This window comes from Armigeres subalbatus, chromosome 3 (genome assembly GCF_024139115.2).
Source record: "Armigeres subalbatus isolate Guangzhou_Male chromosome 3, GZ_Asu_2, whole genome shotgun sequence".
Lineage (NCBI taxonomy): Eukaryota > Metazoa > Arthropoda > Insecta > Diptera > Culicidae > Armigeres > Armigeres subalbatus.
In genome coordinates, this window is record NC_085141.1 from 411,088,874 (window position 1) to 411,113,320 (window position 24,447).

At 43.2% G+C, this 24,447-nt stretch overlaps 4 protein-coding genes across 4 annotated transcripts; 2 read left to right on the forward strand and 2 right to left on the reverse strand.

The window, feature by feature from the left end:
- Positions 1-1,552: 1,552 nt before the first annotated feature.
- LOC134224195 (uncharacterized) lies at positions 1,553-3,181 on the reverse strand. Its single transcript, XM_062703483.1, has 3 exons — positions 2,521-3,181; positions 1,852-2,456; positions 1,553-1,793 (listed from the first exon to the last, which is right to left on the reverse strand). The coding sequence occupies exons 1-3, from the start codon at positions 2,981-2,983 to the stop codon at positions 1,647-1,649; spliced, it is 1,215 nt and encodes a 404-aa protein (XP_062559467.1). The 5' UTR covers positions 2,984-3,181; the 3' UTR covers positions 1,553-1,646.
- A 9,721-nt stretch (positions 3,182-12,902) lies between these two features.
- Positions 12,903-13,900, forward strand: LOC134227179 (DNA-directed RNA polymerase III subunit RPC7-like). Its single transcript, XM_062708495.1, has 3 exons — positions 12,903-13,242; positions 13,302-13,430; positions 13,497-13,900. Exons 1-3 carry the CDS (start codon positions 13,090-13,092, stop codon positions 13,869-13,871), a joined length of 657 nt encoding a protein of 218 aa, XP_062564479.1. The 5' UTR covers positions 12,903-13,089; the 3' UTR covers positions 13,872-13,900.
- A 512-nt stretch (positions 13,901-14,412) lies between these two features.
- Positions 14,413-17,943, reverse strand: LOC134227178 (exocyst complex component 1). Its single transcript, XM_062708494.1, has 3 exons — positions 15,910-17,943; positions 15,287-15,797; positions 14,413-15,227 (listed from the first exon to the last, which is right to left on the reverse strand). Exons 1-3 carry the CDS (start codon positions 17,727-17,729, stop codon positions 14,880-14,882), a joined length of 2,679 nt encoding a protein of 892 aa, XP_062564478.1. The 5' UTR covers positions 17,730-17,943; the 3' UTR covers positions 14,413-14,879.
- Positions 17,944-23,332: 5,389 nt separating this feature from the next.
- LOC134223071 (uncharacterized) lies at positions 23,333-23,905 on the forward strand. Its single transcript, XM_062702206.1, has one exon. It carries the CDS (start codon positions 23,333-23,335, stop codon positions 23,903-23,905), a length of 573 nt encoding a protein of 190 aa, XP_062558190.1.
- Positions 23,906-24,447: the final 542 nt, after the last annotated feature.

A 24,447-nucleotide genomic window follows, 5' to 3' on the forward strand; every position in this document is an offset into this window, starting at 1 on the left:
TAGAAGAAACCTCCAAAAAAATCCTGAGCGAATTTCCAAAATAATTCCTAAAAACTGTTTTGACGCGATTCATTAAGAGACTTCCAAAGAAAATTTAGAAGGAATTCTCAAAGGAACTAACTAGATTTGTTTGAAGTCAATTACAAAATAGATAAAATTACTAACCGGCGGCGATGTAGCGCAACGAACATGCATAGTGTATATGATTAGTTGTACGAAGGTGTGAAACATTGGACCTCTGTCAATAATAGAGAGTGTATGGATATGCCAGTAACTACACTCAATGGTTTTTCTTGTCTCACCATTGAAATGATGACTTGCGATGATCGCATGTTACTTGCTCCAGCTGTAAATAATCCACCAACGTGACGGGTACCGAAAAAGCTACATTCAAGCGTAAACCCATTCATGCGCCTCAAAGCGATTGTAAAATCTAAAGAAATGCCATACGGTATGTTATAAAGAAGGGTAAATGCTTTCGGTTGGAACAGAGAGGACAGGTATTCAATTTGTTAAAAAAAATCAATAAGTTCCTTAAACATTTTTTAACAATGTTTAATTCTACAATCTTCAACTACGATTCAAATTTTGCCCCAATTTTTTTTGCTAAATTGCATCGAAATAGGTTCAACTGTCCTTGTACCCTATGTATGCAATCTTCAATTCAAACTTGTTTGGTAGCGTAACTGCTGAACCGGAGAATAAAGGCCAGCACAGATTTGCAACGTTGGCGTTGGAGTTTCCAATTATAAAAACATTCCTTGAATCTTTTAGAATGGATTCACATGAGGTTCAGGATCAACCACCTAACTCGAGCCAAATATTTTACATTTGGCAAAATTTTTACGCGCATCTACCAGATACAAAATTTTGGACTTCTATTTAGTTGTCCTATGCAAAAGCAGACAAACGCAACGCAAATGTATCCAATATGCACGGTCTTATGGCTTATAGTGGTTTGGTATGTTTTTATATTTTGCTCTATTCGATCGGTGGACGCTATTGGGCAGGGAAAGAAGGCAAAGTATAGTGGAGCTTGCAATAAATGGATGGCACTGTCAGTGGCGTAGCCAGGAAATTGGTATAAGGGGGGTTTTCTGAACATTTTTTTCGTCGAAAAAAAAATTTCTTCTGCAAATTTAGCCTCCTGTGGGGTTTTATGCCCAAAACCACCCCCCTGGCTACGCCACTGGGCACTGTAGTAGCTAAAAATTTCTGTTCTAATACCATGAGCTGCTCAGATTGATTATTTAACCGTGATAGAGGAAAAGCTGATTTCGCGAGTGTAATCGAGTTTTAAAGGTTTTATGATAACTTAGATTTATGACATGATGAATGAATTCAAAGATTAGTTCTGAAATAAATATAAGGTCATCATTTGTTCGATTACATTTTAAGATAAAAAATAAAACATCGGAGACAAAGGATGGTGTCCAAAAGTTTGAAAAAAGGTTTAATTATTAATTTTAATTTTAATGTAGAATTTTTTCTAATAACGCAAAATACTACATTAATTTTTAATAATAAAATTTTATATATAAAATTAAATAAATATAAATAAAAATAGGTTTATTTTCCTACTATGACTATGATAATTATTACAATCTTGCAAACGACGTCAATCTCATAAACGCTGATCCATCATCTCACGATTTGACCGGAAATAGTTCTATCCACTGGTGATTGAGAAACGGAGCTGATAGTCCAAATGGTAACAATCGCAATGACCGCACACCTTTCAACCGAAAATCCTTCTCCAGCAGCGTTGCCTTGTGTTTTCCAATAGAGTGCAACTAAAAAATTCAAATTTGCTTTATACACGTAAATAAGATTTCGATAATGTTAACCCACCGATTTGTATCGCCGCAATTTGAGGTCCAAAACACAAGTCCAGAATTGTTGAGTATTCTCATACTTCACACATTCAGGAACGCTTTGATCTACTACTGTCATATTTAATTGCCTGAAAATTTCACTACTCGTAATGGCATTGGCTGTTTTCAAGACGTATCCTAACATTTTCACCGTTTCCTCGTGACTTGGGTTGTAGTGTGGATCCACCGAGATCAGAGAAGGGACAAAACCAACCCAGACATGTTCATGTAGATGAGACTTTCCGATGGCGATTCTAAGCCTGGCGTTTGGTTTCATCCGTTCTTCATCCTCAAATTCTGGTGTTCTCACATACAACTCCGTACCCAGTACCATGGGGTCGTCTTCCAGAGTCACGTTTGTTTTCATTTGAAAAATGGGCGCCATAACAGGGCTGCCCAAACTGCAATTCAACGGTATCATGCGCAAACAACTCTCCAAGGCCGTTTCTGAAACTATCGATCCTCTGCTCAAATAATGATAGTCATTCATACATCTTCCGGCGATGATTACTTCGTTCACCGCAAAAATGCATTGCTTCGTACCGTCCAGTTCCAGTTCGACACCGTGTATAGAAGCGGCGGCTGAAAGAACATTCGTTGCACACATAATGAAAAGTTGTATTTCTTTGGATACTGTCCAACTCACCATGATTATACAACAGACGAACGACTGTCGCTCCACTTAGCAGCACCAGATTGGGATCGATGGCCCACAAGGTTTGCTGTCCCGTGTCCAAACCACGGGTCCGGTTCTTGTAGCCAATGCCGACTCTCTGTCCATGTCGGAATGGATCCGTAAAATCATATCCCATCAGATGCGCACTGTGGGCAAACATGTCAGAAATTTGCAGTGCCAAAACGTTTGACGCCCGGGCCGGTTCCAAAATTTGATCGCATTGGTTTGATTGCAACACCAGAATCGATTTTGATTTGTGGCCTTTGGCGAGGTGGAAGCCAATGCTCTGTGCCACGTGATCGCTACCAACCACGACGAAGTTGTAGCGGTCTTCAAGAATTATTTTCTTTTTCTGTATGCTGTTTGATGGGCCAGTTGAACACGTGTGTAAGATAGCGAAAATATTCAAAGCAGCGCAGAAGCCGTTCTTCATTCTTGAGGATGGACAGATAGATACTGATGAGATGTTAGTGCGTTGCTGTGGTGTCACTGGTTGTGTTTATAACAATTTTGTTCTTTTCGCAAACTCTAGACCAAATAGACACGAAAGTTTCTATATTTGGCACAATCTTTTCAACATGAAACTTAAGTCTTAATGATGATCATCTAATGTCTTAGTGTTTATTTAAAAACATCAAAATAAAGGTAGTGTTAAAATGATGCAATATGTAGCTGGAGGAATGCAAACTCGTTCTCGAGCTGTGTTGAAAAATATTCAACTCTCTCATGATATGAGATTTTCCATGTTCCATCGATGGGTATTTGTTGTATGATTGTTTTATCGACTACAGTTGTCTTCTGTACAGCGTGCGCGCATATAAAAAGCAATTATAAAATTCATAATCCCTTACCAGAGTTGCTGCTGCCATGATTTATTCGTCTAATTTGGCCTTTTTGGATTGCCGGTACTCGAAGTATCAAAAATTCGTCAAAGAAATAAATTGAAATTATTTACCATAAAAAAAGTCACAAAACTGACGACAAGAAATTGTCCGTACACTGAAGCGATTTTGCAAATTTTGTCCAGTAAACAATGATTTATTTGTGCAGTTTATCAATATCTAGCGTGGTGATAGTGGTGTGAAGTGATTAACCTTTTAAACTTGTTCGGGTCAATATGGCCCAAATCGCACTTTCAAGTTTTAATAACTTTTTAACGCAACGATGTGAAGTTCTGAAACTTCTTGACTTTTCCTATTTCGTGGAAAATATGTCCCTGAACGAACTTCTTCCGTCTCAAATTCGGTAGGAAGATCCTTTACTCCGCTACCAATGACAACGGCCTACGGCTAGTAAATGTCCCTGCTGCCAGAGGGAAGAATAGCGAAGAGCTTATCGTAGCTGCAAGAAAACTTAAGCTCGATAAGGCACCAGGCCCGGATGGAATTCCAAACCTGGCCCTTAAACATGCCATTCTTGCTGATCCAGATATGTTCAGGAGCTGCCTCCAGAGATGTATGGACGAAGGAAACTTCCCAGATCGATGGAAACGGCAGAAATTGGTGCTATTGCCGAAGCCCGGCAAACAGCCGGGGGACCCTTCGGCATACAGACCAATTTGCCTACTCGACACAGCTGGAAAGCTGAATAGATTGTTGGCTTATACAAAGTGTGCTGGTGGCCTTTCTAGCAACCAGTATGGTTTCCGTAAGGGCCGATCTACCATCAAAGCAATTCGATCGGTAACGGATACGGCTAAGATAGCGAGAGGTTTGAACAGGCGAGGTATTAGGTACTGCGCATTGATTACACTTGATGTAAAAAATGCATTTAACAATGCTAGCTGGGCAGCTATTGCTGACTCCGTGCACCGATTGAGAGCTCCGGATTACCTGTGCAGGATACTGAAAAGTTATTTTCAGAATAGGGTGCTGATATACAACACGGATGCTGGTCAAAAGTCGATCGTAGTGTCTGCGGGTGTTTCACAGGGATCGATCCTCGGACCGGTTCTGTGGAATATATGTACGACGGAGTATTACGCTTAAGTCTCCCGGCCGGTGTGAAAATAGAAGGCTTCCAGATGACGTAATGCTAAAGGTAACAGGAGACACTCTCGACGAAGTCGAACTAAAGGCTTCATACGCGATTGGCAGAGTGGAGGAATGGCTCAACTCGAGGCATATCACAAGACGGAAGTCGTACACAGATTCGGCTTCGCAGAATCTGCGGAGTGTCCAGAATGTGTAGGTGAGGTAGAGTCGGCAGAGTATGGAGACAACCCCGGACAACCTCGTCGAGAGGATGTGCCGGAAGGAAGTTTTATGGAATGCGGTGAGCACAGCATCTCTACAGATTATGTCGAAACTGTAGCGGTGGTGGCGTCTTGAACAAAACCAACGAATGCAGTAAGGGCACCTGTGATGCAGTGAACACTTTGCTCACCCCGACAACCAACATGTCGCGGGTGGGCTGCGGTATCATAGCTTGCGATCGAAGGGTGGTGAGGTTACCACCCTTGAAGTCGATGTTGTGTGTATTAACGTCAAGTGCGTTAGCATAGGCGTGAGCGTTCTCAATAGTCCCCCCCTGATGAATTGCTTAATTGCGGGCCGGCGGTACGGACTGGCGAAAGGGTTTTGGTTTTAGTGGGTCGGGTAATAGTTACATGACATACCCATCCTCAGGTGTTTGGATGCAGATTTCCGTTTACCCTTGCTCATGAAAAAAAAAAGAGGGATGGCCATCAGTAGCACCTACTTCGCACGAAAGAACGTCCGAAAGCACACCCGGCGACACCCAAATGGTGAAACTTGCAACCAGATAGACCATGTTCTGGTGGATGGGCGCCATTTCTCGGATGTTATCGAACATTTTCACCATGGAAAGTGATGTGACCTATGCAACTTCTACACTACAGTATTAGGATTTCCTTAATTTGTTCAATTGTTCATCCTTCGCGAGAATAAACAATCAAACGCTCAAAGTGAGCGATTGTTCATTTGAATTTCGGATTAGGCGCCCGCGGCATCATTTCTTCAACGTAAGGAAAGTAAAAAATAAACGGGTTTTAAATTGAAAATAAAGTAATAATCACGGCTGTTCAATCACATGGATTGTAATCGGAAAGCTAATTATGCTATTTCTATTTGACGTTAAATAAGAATGTTCAGCTAGACATATTTTGTTAATTTACGTTTATTTTACATGTCGTTTATTTGTTGCATAATACCGTCAGGTTCTCACTGGTATTAATCTTGATTTGCCGATTTTGGCACTCGTATTGGGCCTGTGCACTTTGAGCGGCACACAGTCGCTTCCCAGTCAACATAAAGTCGTACATAGTGCAATACAAGATGCTAAACTGGAGACGATATACATACATATTGTATGGAGAAGTACCACTATCGTCTCCACTTCAGCATTCCACACGACACCATACACGTTCATGTGTTGACTGGGTTTGATAGGGCCTGCTTATAGACACATGTAGCTTTTTGTAGAGGTTTAACAGAGCCCGCTGTCAAACCTCATCACATCCTAGGCAGGCCCCCTAACTCACAGTGGCCATGGAGAGGGGTCGTCAAGCCGTTGGACATATGTAGTCCCTACTGCCCATTGAGAGTGGAAAATGAAAACAATAAATGGTAAAAACTTATCTTGGTAACGGGATCTTCATATAATTTGTTTTTTTTTGCGAATCACACACGACACGAATTGCTTAAAAATCTTCACCATCAGCTATTTTTCGTTTCACTTGCCGAACTATATTTGATATAAACTTTCAAATTAACTAAAACCTTTCAAAATAAAAACGGAAACATAAAATGAAAAAAAAATGACAGCAACGTTAACCTGCATCCGCCCACGCTTTGAAAGTTTATGTTAAATGTAGTTCGGCAAGTGAAGCGAAAAATAGCTGATGGTGACTGATGGTGCGACTCTTCTGATTTACGACTTGGATATGTTCATCGGCATAACAGGGCATAACTAGAGTCCCGGTGATGAGGGATAATATTCTAATGCGATAAAGAACAGTGAACGCATGGGCTGTCTTGTTAACATCACTCTATATGTGAAAAAATGAACCGATTTCTAGTAATGGTGTGATATATGTAGTTAATACGTGTATAATTTTCATTTTCAATTTTCTAATTTCTTAATAAGCTTTGCAGTTTTTGGATCTCTTTATTTACGTTTGTATGATATGTGGAAAGCTTCGAAAACGTTGAATTAAAAGGTACTTTCTTCACAATTTCATGATAATTGTATGATATTCCGATTTTTAAGAGCACTTTGCGACATCCTGCTTCATATAAATAATAACATAAAAAATTTACATGGTGAGACGGTGAGTTGAAAAGTCCAGAAAAATCCCTCATCTCATGAAGGTAGAAACGAAGATGATTTATTGATATTGTGGGGTTCATGAACAATTCAATGCAATCTCAATCATTGTGAGAGTTTAATAATCGTAATATTTTCATACTAAAGAATTACTGCTCCGCAAAGCGTCATACACGATTGAGCCTACCAAGTAAAAAAAACTACACAGAAAAAAAATATGAAAAATAAACAGCGCGTAAAACTTGACATGCGGAAATTTACGCTATTCTTTGCTGAAATGGTCCTCTTTCTAACAAGATTGCTTACAACTTGTACGCAATATTGATGATTCGCGTCAAATATTGTATACATTTAGGCAATATCGAGTGTGGAATTACGCAAATAATAGTGTTCCATTTATGTGCATGATTTTTAGCGTAAAGTTCAGTGGATTTTTCTATCTGTGTAGTTAAAAAATCTTTATATTTGCACTAGTTTTTGAGATTCTGTGAATTTTTTTGTCAATTTGTTTTATAATTATGGAAATATTTTAAGGATTTTTGGAAAAATCATTGAGATCTGGAAGGTGTTATTGAAATATTGAATGAAAGACGCACGAGCTCACTTCGGGTTTCAACAGGAACTACAATATTTTGTGAGAAATTCTTGTACGTTTTCGTCAGAGTTTTAAGTTTTTTGTAATTACGCATAGTTAGTCGGAATTCGAATGGACCCTAAAATTAACATATCTAGGAATCATTCAACTATTTTTTTAAATAATAGTATGACTATTATTTTTTTTTAGTTTACTACTATTATTCCACTAGTCTATAAAAACAACTATTCCTTCCTTATTCCTATCTACGTTCTGCATATCTCCACAGTAAGACTGGAAAAGGCATATCTGTTAAGTTACAAGAGGCCGAGTTTTGTTGAACAGTGAAATCTAAACATCAAGGACATTCTACCTAAATCTTTTATAAGAATTCGATCAACTGTTTTGCGACATACTTGAATAATATCCAATTTGACCGTGTGCCGCTTAAAGCGCATAAGCCCAAGTCCTGGTGTTAGGTGGGGTGCTAAACAGACCTGATACGACGGCCCTCTGACAAGACAGGAGGTCGCTAGGCCTCGCAGGTTGCGACAGGATAATCTACGATGAATTACACCCCCGCAACTTCGACGTCGTAGCGCTGCAGGAAATCGGCTGGACAGGGCAGAAAGTATGGAAAAGCGGGCATCGAGCGGCTACCTTCTACCGTGGCACCAACAACGAGCTGGGAACCGGCTTCATAGTGCTGGGCAAGATGCGCCAACGCGTGATTGGGTGGCAGCCAATAAACGCAAGGACGTACACTGCCCAAACGAAGGGAGACCCGACGACGAGAAAGAAGCGTTCTATGCACAGCTGGAGCAGACATACGATGGATGCCCACTCAGGTAGGAAGGGAGGAAATGTATAGACCGGTCATCGGATCGGATAGTCTCCATACCGCATCAAACGACAACGGCCAACGATGCATAAACTTTGCAGCCTCCCGCGGAATGGTGGTCCGATACATTTTCTTCCACCGCAAGAATATCCACAAGGCCACATGGAAATCACCTAATCAAGTAACGGAAAACCAAATCGACCACTTTCTAATCGACGGTCAATTCTTCTCCGACATCACGAACGCACGCACTTACCGCAGTGCGAATATTGAATCCGACCAATACCTCGTTGCAGTATGTCTGCGCCCAAAACTCTCGACGGTGTACAACACGAGTCGGTGTCGTCCGCTGCGGCTAAACATTAGGCGGTTACAAGACGGTAGACAGCTGGAAGTGGCACTCCCAATGGAAGAGCAGCTAGGCGCAGCATCTCTTGAAGATGGCTGGCGATCCGCCATTAGAAGCACCGCAACCGCTGCACTAGGCACGGTGGCTCCGGGTCAGAGAAACGACTGGTATGACGGCGAATGTGTGCATAGTTAGTGGAAGAGAACCGCACGAAGGCGAACGAAGCACGATACAAAAGGGCGCAGAACAGACAAAACTCGATTTTCCGGAGGAAAAAGCGCCAGCAGGAAGATCGAGACCGTGAAGAGACGGAGGAACTGTACCGCGCTAATAACACACGAAAGTTCTATGAGAAGTTGAACCGTTCACGTAAGGGCCACGTGCCACAGCCCGATATGTGTAAGGACATAAACGGGAACCTTCTTACAAACGAGCGTGAGGTGATCCAAAGGTGGCGGCAGCACTACGAAGAACACTCGAAGGGCGATGTGGCAGACGAAGATGGCGGTATGGTGATGGACCTGGGAGAACGCGTGCAGCACATAATTTTACCGGCTCCGGATCTCCAGGTAATCCAGGAGGAGATTGGCCGGCTGAAGAACAACAAAGCCTCTGGGGTTGACCAACTACCAGGAGAGCTAGTTAAACACGATGGTGGGGCACTGGCTAGAGCGCAGCACTGGGTCATTACCAAGATTTGGGGGGAGAAAGTTTTGCCGCAGGAGTGGATGGAAGGTGTCGTGTGTCCCATCTACAAAAAGGACGATAAGCTGGATTGTAGCAACTACCGCGCAATCACATTGCTGAACGCCGCCTACAAGGTATTCTCCCAAATTTGTATGCCTTCGACTAGCTCCAATTGCAAAGGAGTTCGTGGGGCAGTACCAGGCGGGTTTTATGGGCGAACGCTTCACCACGGACCAGGTGTTCGCCATTCGCCAAGTACTGCAGAAATGCCGCGAATGCAACGTGCCCACACATCATCTATTTATCGACTTCAAAGCCGCATACGATACAATCGATCGGGACCAGTTATGGCAGCTAATGCACGAACACGGTTTTCCGGATAAACTGACACGGTTGATCAAAGCGACGATGGATCGGGTGATGTGCGTAGTTCGAGTTTCAGGGGCATTCTCGAGTCCCTTCGAAACCCGCAGAGGGTTACGGCAAGGTGATGGTCTTTCGTGTTTGCTATTCAACATCGCTTTGGAAGGGGTAATACGAAGAGCAGGGATTAACACGAGTGGTACAATTTTCAATAAGTCCGTCCAGCTATTTGGTTTCGCCGACGACATAGATATTATGGCACGTAACTTTGAGAGGATGGAGGAAGCCTACATCAGACTGAAGAGGGAAGCTAAGCGGATCGGACTAGTCATCAACACGTCGAAGACGAAGTACATGATAGGAAGAGGTTCAAGAGAAGACAATGTGAGCCACCCACCGCGAGTTTGCATCGGTGGTGACGAAATCGAGGTGGTAGAAGAATTTGTGTACTTGGGCTCACTGGTGACTGCCGAAAATGACACCAGCAGAGAAATTCGGAGACGCATAGTGGCTGGAAATCGTACGTACTTTGGACTCCGCAAGACGCTCCGATCGAATAGAGTTCGCCGCCGTACCAAACTGACAATCTACAAAACGCTAATTAGACCGGTAGTCCTCTACGGACACGAGACCTGGACGATGCTCGTGGAGGACCAACGCGCACTTGGAGTTTTCGAAAGGAAAGTGCTGCGTACCATCTATGGTGGGGTGCAGATGGCGGACGGTACGTGGAGGAGGCGAATGAACCACGAATTGCATCAGCTGTTGGGAGAACCATCCATCGTTCACACCGCGAAAATCGGACGACTGCGATGGGCCGGGCACGTAGCCAGAATGTCGGACAGTAACCCGGTGAAAATGGTTCTCGACAACGATCCGACGGGCACAAGAAGGCGAGGTGCGCAGCGGGCAAGGTGGATCGATCAGGTGGAAGATGACCTGCGGACCCTCCGTAGACTGCGTGGTTGGCGACGTGTAGCCATGGACCGAGCCGAATGGAGAATACTCTTATATACCGCACAGGCCACTTCGGCCTTAGTCTGATTAAATAAATAAATAAATAAATTTTGATTCCAGTTTTGAAATTTTTCGAAACCTAACCTCACTTTTAATTGCCAATAGCAGCGCGTTTAGTAGCGACCAGTAAAGTGTCAAGTAATGATACAGCGCTGGCAAACGGCTAATACTCGCGCACGGTAATCTTGCTCTAATGGCCGCCAGCTTGCCTGCGGGTGAGTCTCTGATTTCACATTTGTGGAGATCAGAGTGAATGTAATTAAGAGTGGCGACATGTGCCGCATTTGACAGGTCTCCTGCTCGTTTGGAACACGATTTTGTATGGGAATGACAGGTGAATTCTGTTCCAATTCTGACAGTGTCGCCACTCTTATTTACATTCACTCTGGTGGAGATCAACTACACCCACCGCTCCGAGCATTCTGACCAATGTGGCATATAAGAAGGTGCTGATGAAGCGAATTCACGCCTTCTTATCCAGTTTTCCGCGAGCGGTAATGGCCGCCAGCTTGCCTGCGGGTTAGTCTCTGATTTGACGTTTCTCAAGATCAACTGCACCCACTATTCGAGCATTTTGATCAATGTGGTACATAAATAAGAAGGCTTGAATTCACTGAATCAGCTCCTTCTTATGTGCGACATTGGTCAGAATGCTCGGAGCGGTGGGGGCAGTTGACCTCCCCAAACGTCAAATCAGAGACTAACCCGCATGCAAGCTGGCGGCCATTACCGCTCGCGGATACCGTTCTAATAACAGTTCAGCTATCATTTGGATTTATGCGGGACGTTATAACTCTTAACACAGAGAAACAGACGTCTCACTTAGAACGAAATGTAATGAAAATCATCGTCACGAAAACATTGTCACCCAATGCTAAAATCACGGTGTGTGGTCAAGCGGCAAACCGATGGCGGTAGTGTGCAAACGTCAAACACAAGCAAAATCGATGGAAGCGCCATCGGTGGCCGATTGACCACCTACAAAAAATTAAATCAATCGTTTAAAAGGTGAACGATGAAAAGATATTTTAGTTACTAGATAAAGATTGTCGCTACTGTTCCCTTTGTTCTGCTGTCCGAAACATGTGTGGTACATACCTGTCAAATCGTATGGATTTTCCTTCTTTGACATTTAGCTCCCCTATCCTCGCCAGCAAAAGATGTTCCGGACAGCGACGACAGCGACAATCTTTATCTAGTAACTAAAATATCTTTTGAACGATAAAACATGTGTTAAGTGAGACGTCTGTTTATCTGTGCTCATAATATACTCATACACGTAAAAAAAAATTAATGTTGTTTATTATTAATATTTCTAATACTTTTTTGCCAAAGCAGGCGCTTAATGACATATATAAGAAAAAACTTATACATCGCATTAGTCACCTACATTCGGAAACTTATACTTTTCATTAACTTATGAATGTTATTAGCTTTTTGATATGGGATCATTCATAAGGTGGCATAATGAAGAGTATAAGTATTTTCGAATGGTTTTTTGCCATAACATAAATATAGTTATTTTTTTACGTGTAGTATACTCATGAACTGCAATTCGATAGTTGCAACAGTTTTGCAGTTATCGGACCGCTAAACTTCAAACTGATGTCAGACTCAATGACAGCTGCATTGCGCTGCACATTTAGATGTACTTTTATTACATCTGACGTCGATCACTCAGGAAAATCGACACATACTTTATGGCAAAAATCCATGTATTTTGAAATATACATATCATGCATCGGCACATACTGAATTGCATACAAATTCACACATGGATACTATGACCCACATGAATAGTATGTCAGAACACTCATGCAATGCATGTGGACGCATGGATTATATGTGTCAAAAATATTAAATCCATTTCGCTACCCCCATTGCAAAAATCCATGTGTAAACTCATGAATATAATGCGGAGTTTTTTTGTGAGTGATTGACAATCGTTTGACGTCTAGAATGCGTTGCAGTTATCAAATGGCATTCGTTAACTGAAAAGTAAACATTTTGCAGTTATCGAACGACTACTGTACTTTCATCGGAACGGAGGGAACAACGTAGTACGTAAAGCATTTCTGTTATAGTTCGGTATCGTTTTGAATTAGCTTTTATAGTCCAGTCATGCAGAAAATAGTGGAGCTTTTAACTCAGTGTATTATGACGCAAGCAAACCCCACTTTAGGCACGGTCACACTTTTGAGCGTTTGTGTGCAGTGTGTGTGCGTATGTCCATCAAATTTGTTTACATTTTTCACCACTCGCATGTTGGTCGGCATTTCCAATCTGTAGTTTAAAATTTTTAGTGTTCTCAGGTTTAAATAAGTTGCTTGGCGTAATGTAGTTTGAAAAATAATCGAGCACATTATTTATTAGTTTAAAACTGAGACTAAATTTTTGGTGTGAAGATAAACAAACCACAAAATGGCAGGACGTGGTCGAGGAAAGGCTACCGGCTCTCTAACGCAGGAACAACTCCAATCCATGGGTGTTACCAGAAATGAGATGCAGGCTGTTTCATCCGCTGCACCTCCCCCACTGTATCCAATTCTACAATCGAAACCGGTTCCACTGGAGGTAAGTGACATCAATTTGTATAAATTGGCGAGATCAGGCAAAAGTAATTTCTTTCGCAGTCCAACGCTGACCGGGATTATAAAATTCTTTGGAAAGAGGACTTCATTTCGTACCTACGAGAATCTCCGTACTACACAACTGTGAAAAGTTCGAAAGGTCCCGTGCAGCGGTACTCCGATAAGGTCATTGTAAGTTGCAACAGATTTGTTCTGGATGGGGAACGGAATTGCTAAGAAATGTTGATCATGTTTTAGAATGTAATTGAAAACGATCCCAAGCGGAAGTATGAAGGCGACTTCATATGGAGTATGATGCCGGCGGAACTAAAACCGACGTTCAAGCGGACAAAAGCGACTGCTAATGGAACTTCAAAGGGAACCAAGAAGCCCAAAGTTGTAGACATAAACGCCAAACTTAGTGAGTTGGAACAGAAAGAGTCCTTTCTGGACGACACGGACGTTAAGAAAGAGAAAGCCAGTGATTCGGAGGACGACAAGGATGAAGAGCAGGAAGAGGAGGTTGCCGACGAGGAGATGGACGACGAGAATGATTACGGGAACAACTACTTTGACAACGGGGAGGGGTACAATGAGGAGGATGATAATTTGGATGATGGGCCTGTTTATTAGAAACATAAATATACTTTGTTATGCTTAAATAGGCTTCTTTATTTATTCGTTATATACAACTTGTGTACACTCTCTTCTTGCATCTGGCGTCACCCTCTGAAAGGTATTTCTCTGGATTTCATAGGCGTTAGGTACCGAATTCGAGAGTTTAGAAAACGTTCATATTAACACACAATCAGACGTTGTTCTGCATAACAATGACTGTTGGGGGCATTTGTATTAAATATAGAAGTAATTTTGATTGTGGTCGAGAATATGTATAACATATGATGCAAGTTATTTCAGTTATTTATCCGAAGAAATAAGAGAAAACAGCCGTTATTAAGATATGCGGCGAATACGGTCTATTGAAGGATTTTGTTAAATTCGTGGTCAGCCTAAACCTTTCCAGTACCAAGAACGAGCTCCTTTTTCAAGGTTTCTAAAACAACAAAATAAAAACAAAGGATGGAATGCTATAAATAGTTTAGAGGATGACGTCCAAATACTATTAGAGAGTGTAAGTGTTCTTGGGTTCCGTTAATAAGCGACAAAATTGATATAGTTTTTGCGACATTCCCGGCTTGAACTAGGAAGCTTTTATTATGTTTGTTCGATTACTTACAACATGACTTTGTTTGCACTCTTCTAGATCCTAAAAGAACGTGTAAATATATTAACAATTTGAGAAAACAGTGCAACAAGAAGAAACAAAGATAAAAGGTAATAAGTAAATTATTAATTAGTTGTCAACTTTACCGTGATAAGTCATTCGTAAATTTGGAATATCGGCTCTGATTCTTATTTTTATACGCAAGAATGACAGAGTCTTCGCGTTTATTCTATCAGTAGAGTGACGTGCGAATTGTGTATTTTGACGATTCTCACCCAATTAAAAATCAAAAGAGAGAATGCGTCAACTCGCACCCGCTTCTCTGACCTAAATTAACTCGTTCCAGCAACATATTTGCAAAATTTAAAATTATAATAAGCAAAGCTATGCTTTGGACAAGGACACCATTTTTGAGTCTAGTGCGAACGTGCAATCTCCGAGAAAAAGTCCAATATGTCCTTGATAGTAAAGTCGAGTGTTATCATTGCACCCGCGTAGCATCGCTGAATCCACAGTTCTAGTGAATTGTACTGGGCGATGAACTCTTCTTGCATAGCACGCCACACGACCTGAAGCAGATTTTCCTCCTCGCAGAGATGTTTCTCCACCTTCTTGTATAGGTGCTCTAGGCCTTTCTTTACTTCCCGAGCCGGATACTGAGAGATCACTTTACGCAATTCTTGCTTTGAGTAGGCCATTTGGTAGCTGATTTCGGTTTCCTTCACACCTTGCTGAACTTTCTGCTGAACGCCTTCGAAAAATTGCTGCAATTTAAAAAAAACATAACTTGTTTGCTTTTCAATTTTAGTTTCAAAATACCTACATTCAACTTTTCCAGTGGTCGTCCGAAATACTTCGTCACGTATGCCTTCAGGGCGTCATTGTAGCGCACCTTCGCATCCTTTTTCAGCTGTTCCAGAACACCAACCTTCAACTGGGACAAAAGCGAGTGCATCCTATGATAGTTTTCCATTTTAACCACCTGGTGGGGTGTTTTGGCGTGATCCATTGCGTGCGCTGGGATATATTCAAAAATTGCTTCCACTAGCTTGAGGTACCACTTGTCCATGTCATTCCGTCGTTCGGTTTTCTTGAAGATTGCTTCCGCCGTTACTGCGAACTCTTCGAAATTCTCCACGTAAGGAAGTAATCCGCATTTGGAGCGCTTTGGTACTTTGGCTTCCTGGATGGATTGCAATTGCAGTTTCATAAACTTGTCAAAGTTTCGTTTGACGTGGATCAGTGCCGAGGCAAAAGTCATACTCAGGAACGACTGTGCATCTTGGGCGGACATTACATGTTGCGTCAAACGGACAAGCACATAAAGTGAATAACTGAAAAATAAGTAATTTTGTTACACTAAGAAAGGTTTTTGTGGGCAGAGGATTTTCATTACAAATCACAATTCATTTCTGTCATAACTTTAAAGTTAAATATTATACTTACTAGCTGTCCAACTTTTCAAAGCTCAAAATGAAGCTGTTTAATTCTTGCTCCAAGTTACTAAACAGCTCTCCCATCATCCGTCGCACTTCTTCGTTGATTTGCCTGTCCAACCGCTTCTGGGGAATCATCACTGCCGTGTCCCGTTCGTCCCGCTCTTTGTCCTGCAGAGCGACCGCCATGTCTAACGTAGTCTGAGTATTTTTCCCAGTCGGACTGATCACGTCCAACTGAAAGAAGGCTATGCAAAAGTGCTGCTCACTAAGGGCTACAGGTTCCAACTCGGCCAGCACTTTTTCTAATATAGAATCAAACCTTTGACGCTCGGCAGGTTCGGCACCGACACTCCATAGCTCTCTGTTGACTCCCAAAATTCCGTACGGCTGCGTCGGCTGTTTGCTGCTTTGTTGACCCAGCTTCAGTTTATTGCTCATCGAACTGCTGTTCAAGTCTTCTCTCGAACCGAATCTCCGCTCCGAAATTAACTGCTTGGCTGTCTCGAAGAACAACTTGATGTCTCGATCGTAGACCTTGCTCAACGAACTGGTGTAAACTTTTATCAACGCGTCATATGCCTTGCGATCCATGGCCTTCATCCAGTGCATCAAATCCGCATATGCCGACAACTCCTTGTGCACCGAATTGTGCTTCGGGAGGTTCAGATCGCCCGAATGTTGACTCTGCGAATCTCCCAAATTGCCCAAATGAATGAACAAATTGTTCAAATGCCGACTGACCGTCTGTGAAAACTTGGCTTTCCACTTCTCGAACCGTTTGCGCTGATCCTGAACGGCCGTGAGTCGGAGCAATGCCGGATCAATATCACTATTCATGGCCGTTTGTAACGCTTTACCGGCTGCAATCGCCGCGGGCAGGCCTTTGGGTGTCAAATCTGTATCAGTCAGTGCTATTTGATGTACATGCGGAAGATCCAACTGGAAGACTACTTTCTCCAACTCTTGCAGTAGTTTTACATTGTTTGTATTAGCGATTTCTATCATCTGATTTTTCTCGCCCATTTTTTCCATGCTTTCACGAATATGACAAAGTATCTCGTCGTAGTCGTCCAGCCGTTTTTCCACTTTCTCAGCTTCTGATATAGCCGACTCAATTTGTTCCATCAGTGCCTCCACTTGTTTCTCAGAGGCCAGTACACTCTGAATGTTTGCACCATCAAGTTCTTGCAAATTTCGCCCGAGATGTTCCATGAACTGTTCCGCATTGCTTATTGCATAGTCACACTCGCCGATCAACTTGTTCAAATTGGTCTCTTCTTTCTCCGTCAGGGCGTGGAAATCCTCACTCTCAACCATATCGTCCAAATCATCGTCTTCCTCACCCCCGTCCTGAACACTCATCGTGGCAAACTTTCCACCAATCGTGACCTTTTCCGGCGAACGTTCAGCCAACCAAGCCTTGGGAATATTCTTGAACACCGGACGTCCTTCCGACGGAACATGTTTCTGCAACTGCTTCCACAGCACCGTGATGAAGTTTTGCCGTTCGTGGAGATTCGCCGCAAACCAGCGGTAGACCTTCTCCAGACACAAATCAAACTCGTGCGTCTCGGATGATTCATTGCGACCGTCCAACCCCTTCACCTCCTCAATCGCCCACGTCCGTTTCTTCTTCCACACACCCTTATCGTACTGTTTCACCTGGCAGATCGAAACCACGATCCGGGGCTTAGTGGTCGCGATCACGCACAGGTATGAAGTCTTTTTCTTCTTCAGCAGCTTGCTCACATTGCACACCGAGAGAATCCGTTCCTCCAGAGCATCGAAAACTTCCTTCTGGATGATGTATTTGATTCCGGCTGCCATTGTTTCGCGATTTGAGTTTTTGCTGAGCTGCACCGCAACAGAATCATTAATTCGACACTGGCACCGGATTCAACACTGCTTGATTAACGCTCAGAGACCACAAAATGCACTCTAGAAACTAATTTTCCAGTGAAAAATCGTAAAATTATTAGCAAAAGTTGTAGGTGGATGTTATTGTTGACATTTTTCCATTTTTTCAAAACTTTTTCCGTTTGACACATGAAACGTCGTAAGGGTTCGTACATTATTTACGTAAGATTTTTTAGCGTTTTTTTTAACCCCCCTCCCCCCCTTTCATTTTGTTAGATATTTGACGTAGGACTGCATGAAAGAGGCGATATTTTGTTGTCAAGCAAGTACAGTAGCCGTTCGATAACTGCAAAATGTTTACTTTTCAGTTAACGAATGCCGTTCGATAACTGCAACGCATTCTAGACGTCAAACGGTTGTCAATCGACGTCGGATGCAATAAAAGTGCATCTAAATGTGCAGCGCAATGCAGCTGTCATTGAGTCTGACATCAGTTTGAAGTTTAGCGGTCCGATAACTGCAAAACTGTTGCAACTATCGAATTGCAGTTAAAAAGCATTTCAGTTAAATGACTTGCAGTTATCGAACGTCTACTGTAGAAGGATATTTTGGAATCAATCACATAAGCAAAATTATTTTGCAGTTGCTTGACTGTCAAACATTTTCCACTCTTCGAATTTTTTTTTCATGCTGCATGAGGGAGCACAAATGCTCAAGACTCTACATGACGTTACTAAATATGGTTTGCTTGATAAAAATCAAGCAAACCATATTTAGTACACTACTAAAAATCCACACATATTTATTGGCAAAAATCCATAGATTTAGCTTATGATGTATATCAGCGTACACATAACCATTCTCCATGCGAACTACTTATAAAATATATATCCAAATAAACTTTATGTGTGGTCTCGTATTAGGTTCTGCAGCGTCTGTATCTAACCTCAAACTGATGACTGATTAGTAGTACTTCGCGTTGGACTCGGGAGCGGCCAACCAATCACGAACTCGATCCTTGTCGGAGTCAGTAGAAAGTACTACTGAACTGTCAAAAAAGTTCATTCGACGAGGACCGAATTCATTACACTACTAAAAATCCACACATATTTATTGGCAAAAATCCATAGATTTAACCTGTCATAAGACGAGTTTAAACAATCCCATTGAATTCCACCACTTAATTGTATCTTGACAGATACGTATTTCGACCTCAACAGTAAGGCCGTCTTCAGTGTCTCGTACTTGAGTCGAGTCAAGTACGAGACACTGAAGACGGCCTTACTGTTGAGGTCGAAATACGTATCTGTCAAGATACAATTAAGTGGTGGAATTCAATGGGATTGTTTAAACTCGTCTTATGACAGGTGAAAACATTCCACTAAAAAGCTCAAAATAATTTTCTTATCAAACATAGATTTAAGCTAGGATAGGATGTGACAACTCAATTGAGACTGCCTTGTTGTTTTTTAGTCGATTGCTCTGACGAGGTGGTCGCCAGTGCAGCCAAACTAATTTGGTACAAAATCTTCCAAATATCATGAATCAAAACATGATGTTTTTCTTCTCGTTCCATCCATTATTTATGTAAGAGAAGCGAAAGACTAACAGTGAGAATTTTTCGCTGCTGAAAAAATGATTTTGAGATCGAAAATGACGGAAAGAGGAATGATAATGATTAAAATCAACAGTTTAAAACCTTTACAACTCTTGAGAATAATTTATATGGCGTTTGCAGTTCAATATAAATTTATTTTTTACCAAAAAATTGGAACTCAAACATTTACGTATTTTGCTTAATATCAACTTTACAAACCTGCAACACGGCCAAACTAACAACATGCTGCCCTACGAAAAACGCGCTGCCACCAATCGAAGTAATCGATTGTCATTTTCAACCAATCAGCAACCGGTACGATTGTGACAGCAAATCGGTACGATTTTTACTGACTACTTGGCACATCCTATCCTAGGATTTAACTTATGATGTATTGGCAGATCCCTGGAATGCTCACTTCGTTGAATTGTCACCTATCGCATCTAGTGCTCATGACTATATGCCCTCTTATTTGTTGAGTGTGTACACTGTCATACTGCTCCTCATCAGTGTGCCCCTCGGTGCCCATGGAGAATACATCTCCCATCGATGCAACTGACAAGTGTTTTACCGTTTATTTTTTATTACAAGTTTCGCCTAGCCGCGTCCGCGTGTTTTCTGTATTCGCTAAAATAAAAGTTATTGTATAACCGAAAGTTTCTCGCGTGTTAATACTATTTCTATTCCGAGTCCCGAAACGCAATTTTCTGCTGCCGTTGTCTGCCTGATCCGCCATCAGGTTATGGTCCCAGTTGCGGGGCGGAGTGAAAATAGTGTGAATAGTTTTCCGGTCGAGAGAGCCGACGTAGAATTCGGTGCCAGAGTATTTTCCGCTCCGTGTGAACTGTTTGCTGTTGGAGTGAGGTTAAGTTAACCGCGAAAGAGCAAAGAAAGTGGACGTTGAACGATATATCGAAACAAAAACAATGAGTGATGCTAAGTTTCTAATCCCGAAACTAAACGGGACAAATTGGCAAACGTGGAGTGTGCGGATGGAAATGTTGTTGTGCAGAGAGGACCTGTGGCACGTCATTGAAGATAATTACCCTGATCAAGATGATGATGATTTCGACGAATGGAAAGCAGCCGATCGAAAGGCGCGAGCAACACTGGTGCTGTTGTTGGAACACAGCCAATTGTCGCTAGTCAAGGAGAAAACAAACGCCAAGGATGTGTTCTCCGCACTAAAAAGCTATCACCAGAAAACATCAAGATCTGCCCGGGTAAGTCTGCTGAAGAAACTCGATAAATCTCCCGGAGAACGGCGATCTGGAGCAACATTTGATGGTGATAGACGACACGCTCGACCGCCTCACTGCTGCCGGGACCGACCTTGACAAGGACACGCAAATTTGCATGATGCTCCGCAGTTTGCCTCCGTCGTTTGACAGCATCGTTTCGGCGCTGGATTCAAGGTCGGATGACGAGATATCAATGGATGTAGTGAAGTCAAGACTAATGGACGAATACCATCGTCGGCTCGAGCGAGGGGATGTGAGGGTGAAATCCGAAAAGGCAATGCGAACGGCTGAAGCGAAAACGAGCAAGAATAAGGAAACCCGAGTATGCCATCATTGCAAGAAGCCTGGCCATTTGCGCCGGAATTGTAGGAAGTTGCAGGCCTCTAAGAAAGAAGGCGAATGTTCGAAATGCGAGCCGAAAAACGAAGGTGCCAAAGCAGCGCACAGTGAAAATCGTAGTGTCGCGTTTACTGTCGGAGAAAAGTGTTCATCGTGGGTGATCGACAGCGGGGCTAGTGCCCACATGACCAACGATAGGTCATTTTTTAATGAGCTGCGGGAATTTCCAGGTGGCTGGATCACAGTGGCCGATGGCAAGAAGACCCAGATTAAGGGCGTAGGAAGCGGAGTGCTGATTGGCATGGATGCTGACAACAAACCGGTTCGTATCACTATGTCGGACGTCAAGTACGTGCCGGAGCTGTCAACGAGTCTGATTTCCGTCGGCAAGCTGGCTCAAAAGCAGCTGACGGTGTGTTTTGATGACACGAGTTGCCGAGTGGTTGATGCTGCGGGTGAAATTGTGGCAGTAGGTGGTCGGTGTGGAAGTTAGTATCATCTGTTATGTGGTGAATCGTCGCCGGTTGAGTCACCATGATTGGGCTGCCATCGAGCGAATTAACAAAGAACATCTAGCAAGCGACATGAAGGTAAGCGACTGTAGCTTAAAATTAATATGTGAATGTTGCTTGGAGTGAAAATCTGCTCGTTCCCCCTTTCCTCCTGTGACTGACCGAAAGTCTTCGGCCGTCTTGGATATCGTGCACACAGATTTGTGTGGCCCGATTAAGCACACGACGCCGAGTTGGAATCGGTACGTAATACGTAATGATTCACTGTGACGTATCTCCTGCGCAATAAGAACGAAGCCGCACAAAACCTAAAGGATTACATTCACTGGACTGCAAATGTTTTCGGTCGCAAACCGAAGGTTGTTCGCTCCGACGGTGGCGGCGAGTTTGACAACGGAGATCTTCGCAGATTCTACAAGGAAGAAGGCATCAAACCGCAATTCACATCCGCGTACTCTCCTCAGTAGAATGGGGTGGCCGAACGGAAGAACCGTTCCATCACCGAAATGGCAACTTGTATGTTGCTGGACGCCGGTCTCGACAAGCGTTACTGGGGTGAAGCGGTGTTGACGGCAACATACCTGCAGAATCGTTTGCACTCCAGATCTGTATCAAAACACCATACGAGCTTTGGTGGGGCCGCAAACCTGACATGAGCCATCTGAAGGTGTTCGGATCCCAAGCCTACGTACATGTTCCGGATGTCAAACGCCATAAAATGGATGGGAAGGCGAAAAAGTTAGTGTTCGACGGATATTCGCTCGAGCACAAGGGCTACCGTTTTCTGGATCCAGAAACGGATCTGATTACCATCAGCCGGGATGCAAAATTTCTGGAACTCGGAAATGGTACGTCTTCCGTTGAGATACCAGTAGTGACATCTGTTCCAAGCAAGCGAAATGTAGCGGATAGCGAGATTAAGCTGATACCATTTAAGGAGGAAGAAGAGCATCAAGGAAGCGATAATTCAGATGCTGATGAATACTTTGAAGCTGCAAATGAAGAGGATGAAGCCACTGGGGAAGTCCGGCGATCCAGCCGACAGACGCGTGGAAAGGTTCCGCGACATTTCGATGAATTTGTGCTAGATTACGACGTGGGAATAGCTGCTTGTGCCACGGAAGAACCAGGAAGTTTCCAGGAAGCTGTGAAGAACCCAAAATGGCGTCAGGCCATGGACGATGAAATAAAGTCGCACGAGCAGTGTGGAACGTGGGATCTCGTCGCTTTGCCACCTTCAAGAAAAGCAGTGGGTTCGAAATGGGTGTTCGGCGAGGTGGTGAAGCACAAAGCAAGAATCGTGGCTCAGGGATTTTCCCAACGATCTGGCATTAACATTGAGCAAACCTTTGCACCAGTTACTTGTCATGCCACACTTCGTACATTTCTATCGGTAGCGACCAAGAGGGGTTTGATCGTACAGCATTTCGACGTTAAAACCGCCTATCTCTACGGAACACTGGAAGAGGAAGTGTATATGAAGCAGCCCATTGGATATGAAGCAAAGGAACAGGAGGAGTTGGTGTGTCGGCTCAGACGCAGCATATATGGTCTGCGACAGTCGGCAAGGTGCTGGCATCGGAAGCTGAACGAGATACTGACAAAGTACGGATTCAAAGCGGCAGATTCAGATCCGTGTCTCTATGTGAAGCGAACTGCCACGATTACTATTTTCCTGTTGGTTTACGTGGATGACCTACTGATCGCGTCATCGGAAGAGGAAGAGATTACGAACATTTTCCGGAGTTTGTAGCAGGAGTTTCAAATGACCAGCTCAGGCCAAGTACGCCATTTTCCTGGCATGGAGGTTGAGCATATCAGCGATCGTTACGTAGTGCGCTTAGCCTAGACACTTACATCGACAACCTGATCAAAAGGTACGGTATGGTGGATGCAAGGCCAGCGAGATCCTCTATGGACGTAGGATACCTGAAGGTAGAGGATTCAAGCAAACTGATGGATGACGTAACCAAATACCGGAGCCTTGTAGGTGCTCTTCTTTACCTGGGTGTTGTAGCGAGACCTGACATCGTTGCAAGTACAGCAATTTTGGGGCGGAAGTTCTGCTCGCCTACTGAAGCCGACTGGAGTGCAGCAAAACGCTTGCTGCGATATCTGAAGGGAACGCGATGCTATGCAGTACAGCTAGGAGGAGATACGAAGCAGGGCTTGATCGGATACTCCGATTCTTATTGGGCGGGAGATATAGGCACGAGAAGATCTACATCGGAATTCGTATTCCTGTATGCCGGCGGAGTTATTTCGTGGGCCAGCAGAAGACAATCAAGTGTCACGCTATCAACCATGGAGGCTGAATACGTGGCGCTCACCGAGGCCTGTCAAGAGGCCATATGGCTGAGGCGGCTGCTGCAGGATTTCAGTGAAAAGCAAATTGAACCTACAATCGTTATGGAGGACAAACAGTCCTGTCTAACCTTCGTGAAGAGTGAGAGGTAGAGTAGTCGGTCAAATTACATCGACACAAAGCAACGCTTCATGTACGAGCTGTGCGCTACGAAGCAAACAACCCTTCAATACTGCCCGACCGAGGAGATGCTGGCGGATATATTCACAAAGCCGTTAGGTCCGCTAATGCACAAAAGGTGTTGTGAGTTGTTGGGATTGGAAGGTCAGCATAGAAGCAGTCTGCAGTGAGGAGGAGTCTTGAGTATGTACACTGTCATATACTGTCATCAGCCTGCCCATCGGTGCCCATGGAGAATACATCTCCCACCGATGCGACTGACAAGTGTTTTACCGTTTATTTTTTAATTACAAGTTTCGCCTAGCCGCGTCCGCGTGTTTTCTGTATTCGCTAAAATAAAAGTTATTTTATAACCGAAAGTTTCTCGCGTGTTAATACTATTTCTATTCCGAGTCCCGAAACGCAATTTTCTGCTACCGTTGTCTGCCTGATCCACCATCATTATTTAGTCATTATATTTACTCATACCCCTCTCAATCCCTACAAGTAGGTTGTTGGCCCAAGGTTCCCTATC

Excerpts from the sequence above, each read along its gene's own strand:
- LOC134224195 (XM_062703483.1), bottom strand. The coding sequence starts at position 2,983 with ATGAAGAACGGCTTCTGCGCTGCTTTGAATATTTTCGCTATCTTACAC. Across the intron at positions 2,457-2,520 it reads TCGTCTGTTGTATAATCATG|CCGCCGCTTCTATACACGGT; the intron begins GTGAGTTGGACA and ends ATGTTCTTTCAG. Across the intron at positions 1,794-1,851 it reads AATTGCGGCGATACAAATCG|TTGCACTCTATTGGAAAACA; the intron begins GTGGGTTAACAT and ends TGAATTTTTTAG.
- LOC134227179 (XM_062708495.1), top strand. The coding sequence starts at position 13,090 with ATGGCAGGACGTGGTCGAGGAAAGGCTACCGGCTCTCTAACGCAGGAA. Across the intron at positions 13,243-13,301 it reads CGAAACCGGTTCCACTGGAG|TCCAACGCTGACCGGGATTA; the intron begins GTAAGTGACATC and ends TTTCTTTCGCAG. Across the intron at positions 13,431-13,496 it reads GGTACTCCGATAAGGTCATT|AATGTAATTGAAAACGATCC; the intron begins GTAAGTTGCAAC and ends ATCATGTTTTAG.
- LOC134227178 (XM_062708494.1), bottom strand. The coding sequence starts at position 17,729 with ATGGCAGCCGGAATCAAATACATCATCCAGAAGGAAGTTTTCGATGCT. Across the intron at positions 15,798-15,909 it reads TTTGAAAAGTTGGACAGCTA|TTATTCACTTTATGTGCTTG; the intron begins GTAAGTATAATA and ends CTTATTTTTCAG. Across the intron at positions 15,228-15,286 it reads GACCACTGGAAAAGTTGAAT|CAATTTTTCGAAGGCGTTCA; the intron begins GTAGGTATTTTG and ends TTTAAATTGCAG.
- LOC134223071 (XM_062702206.1), top strand. The coding sequence starts at position 23,333 with ATGGTGGATGCAAGGCCAGCGAGATCCTCTATGGACGTAGGATACCTG.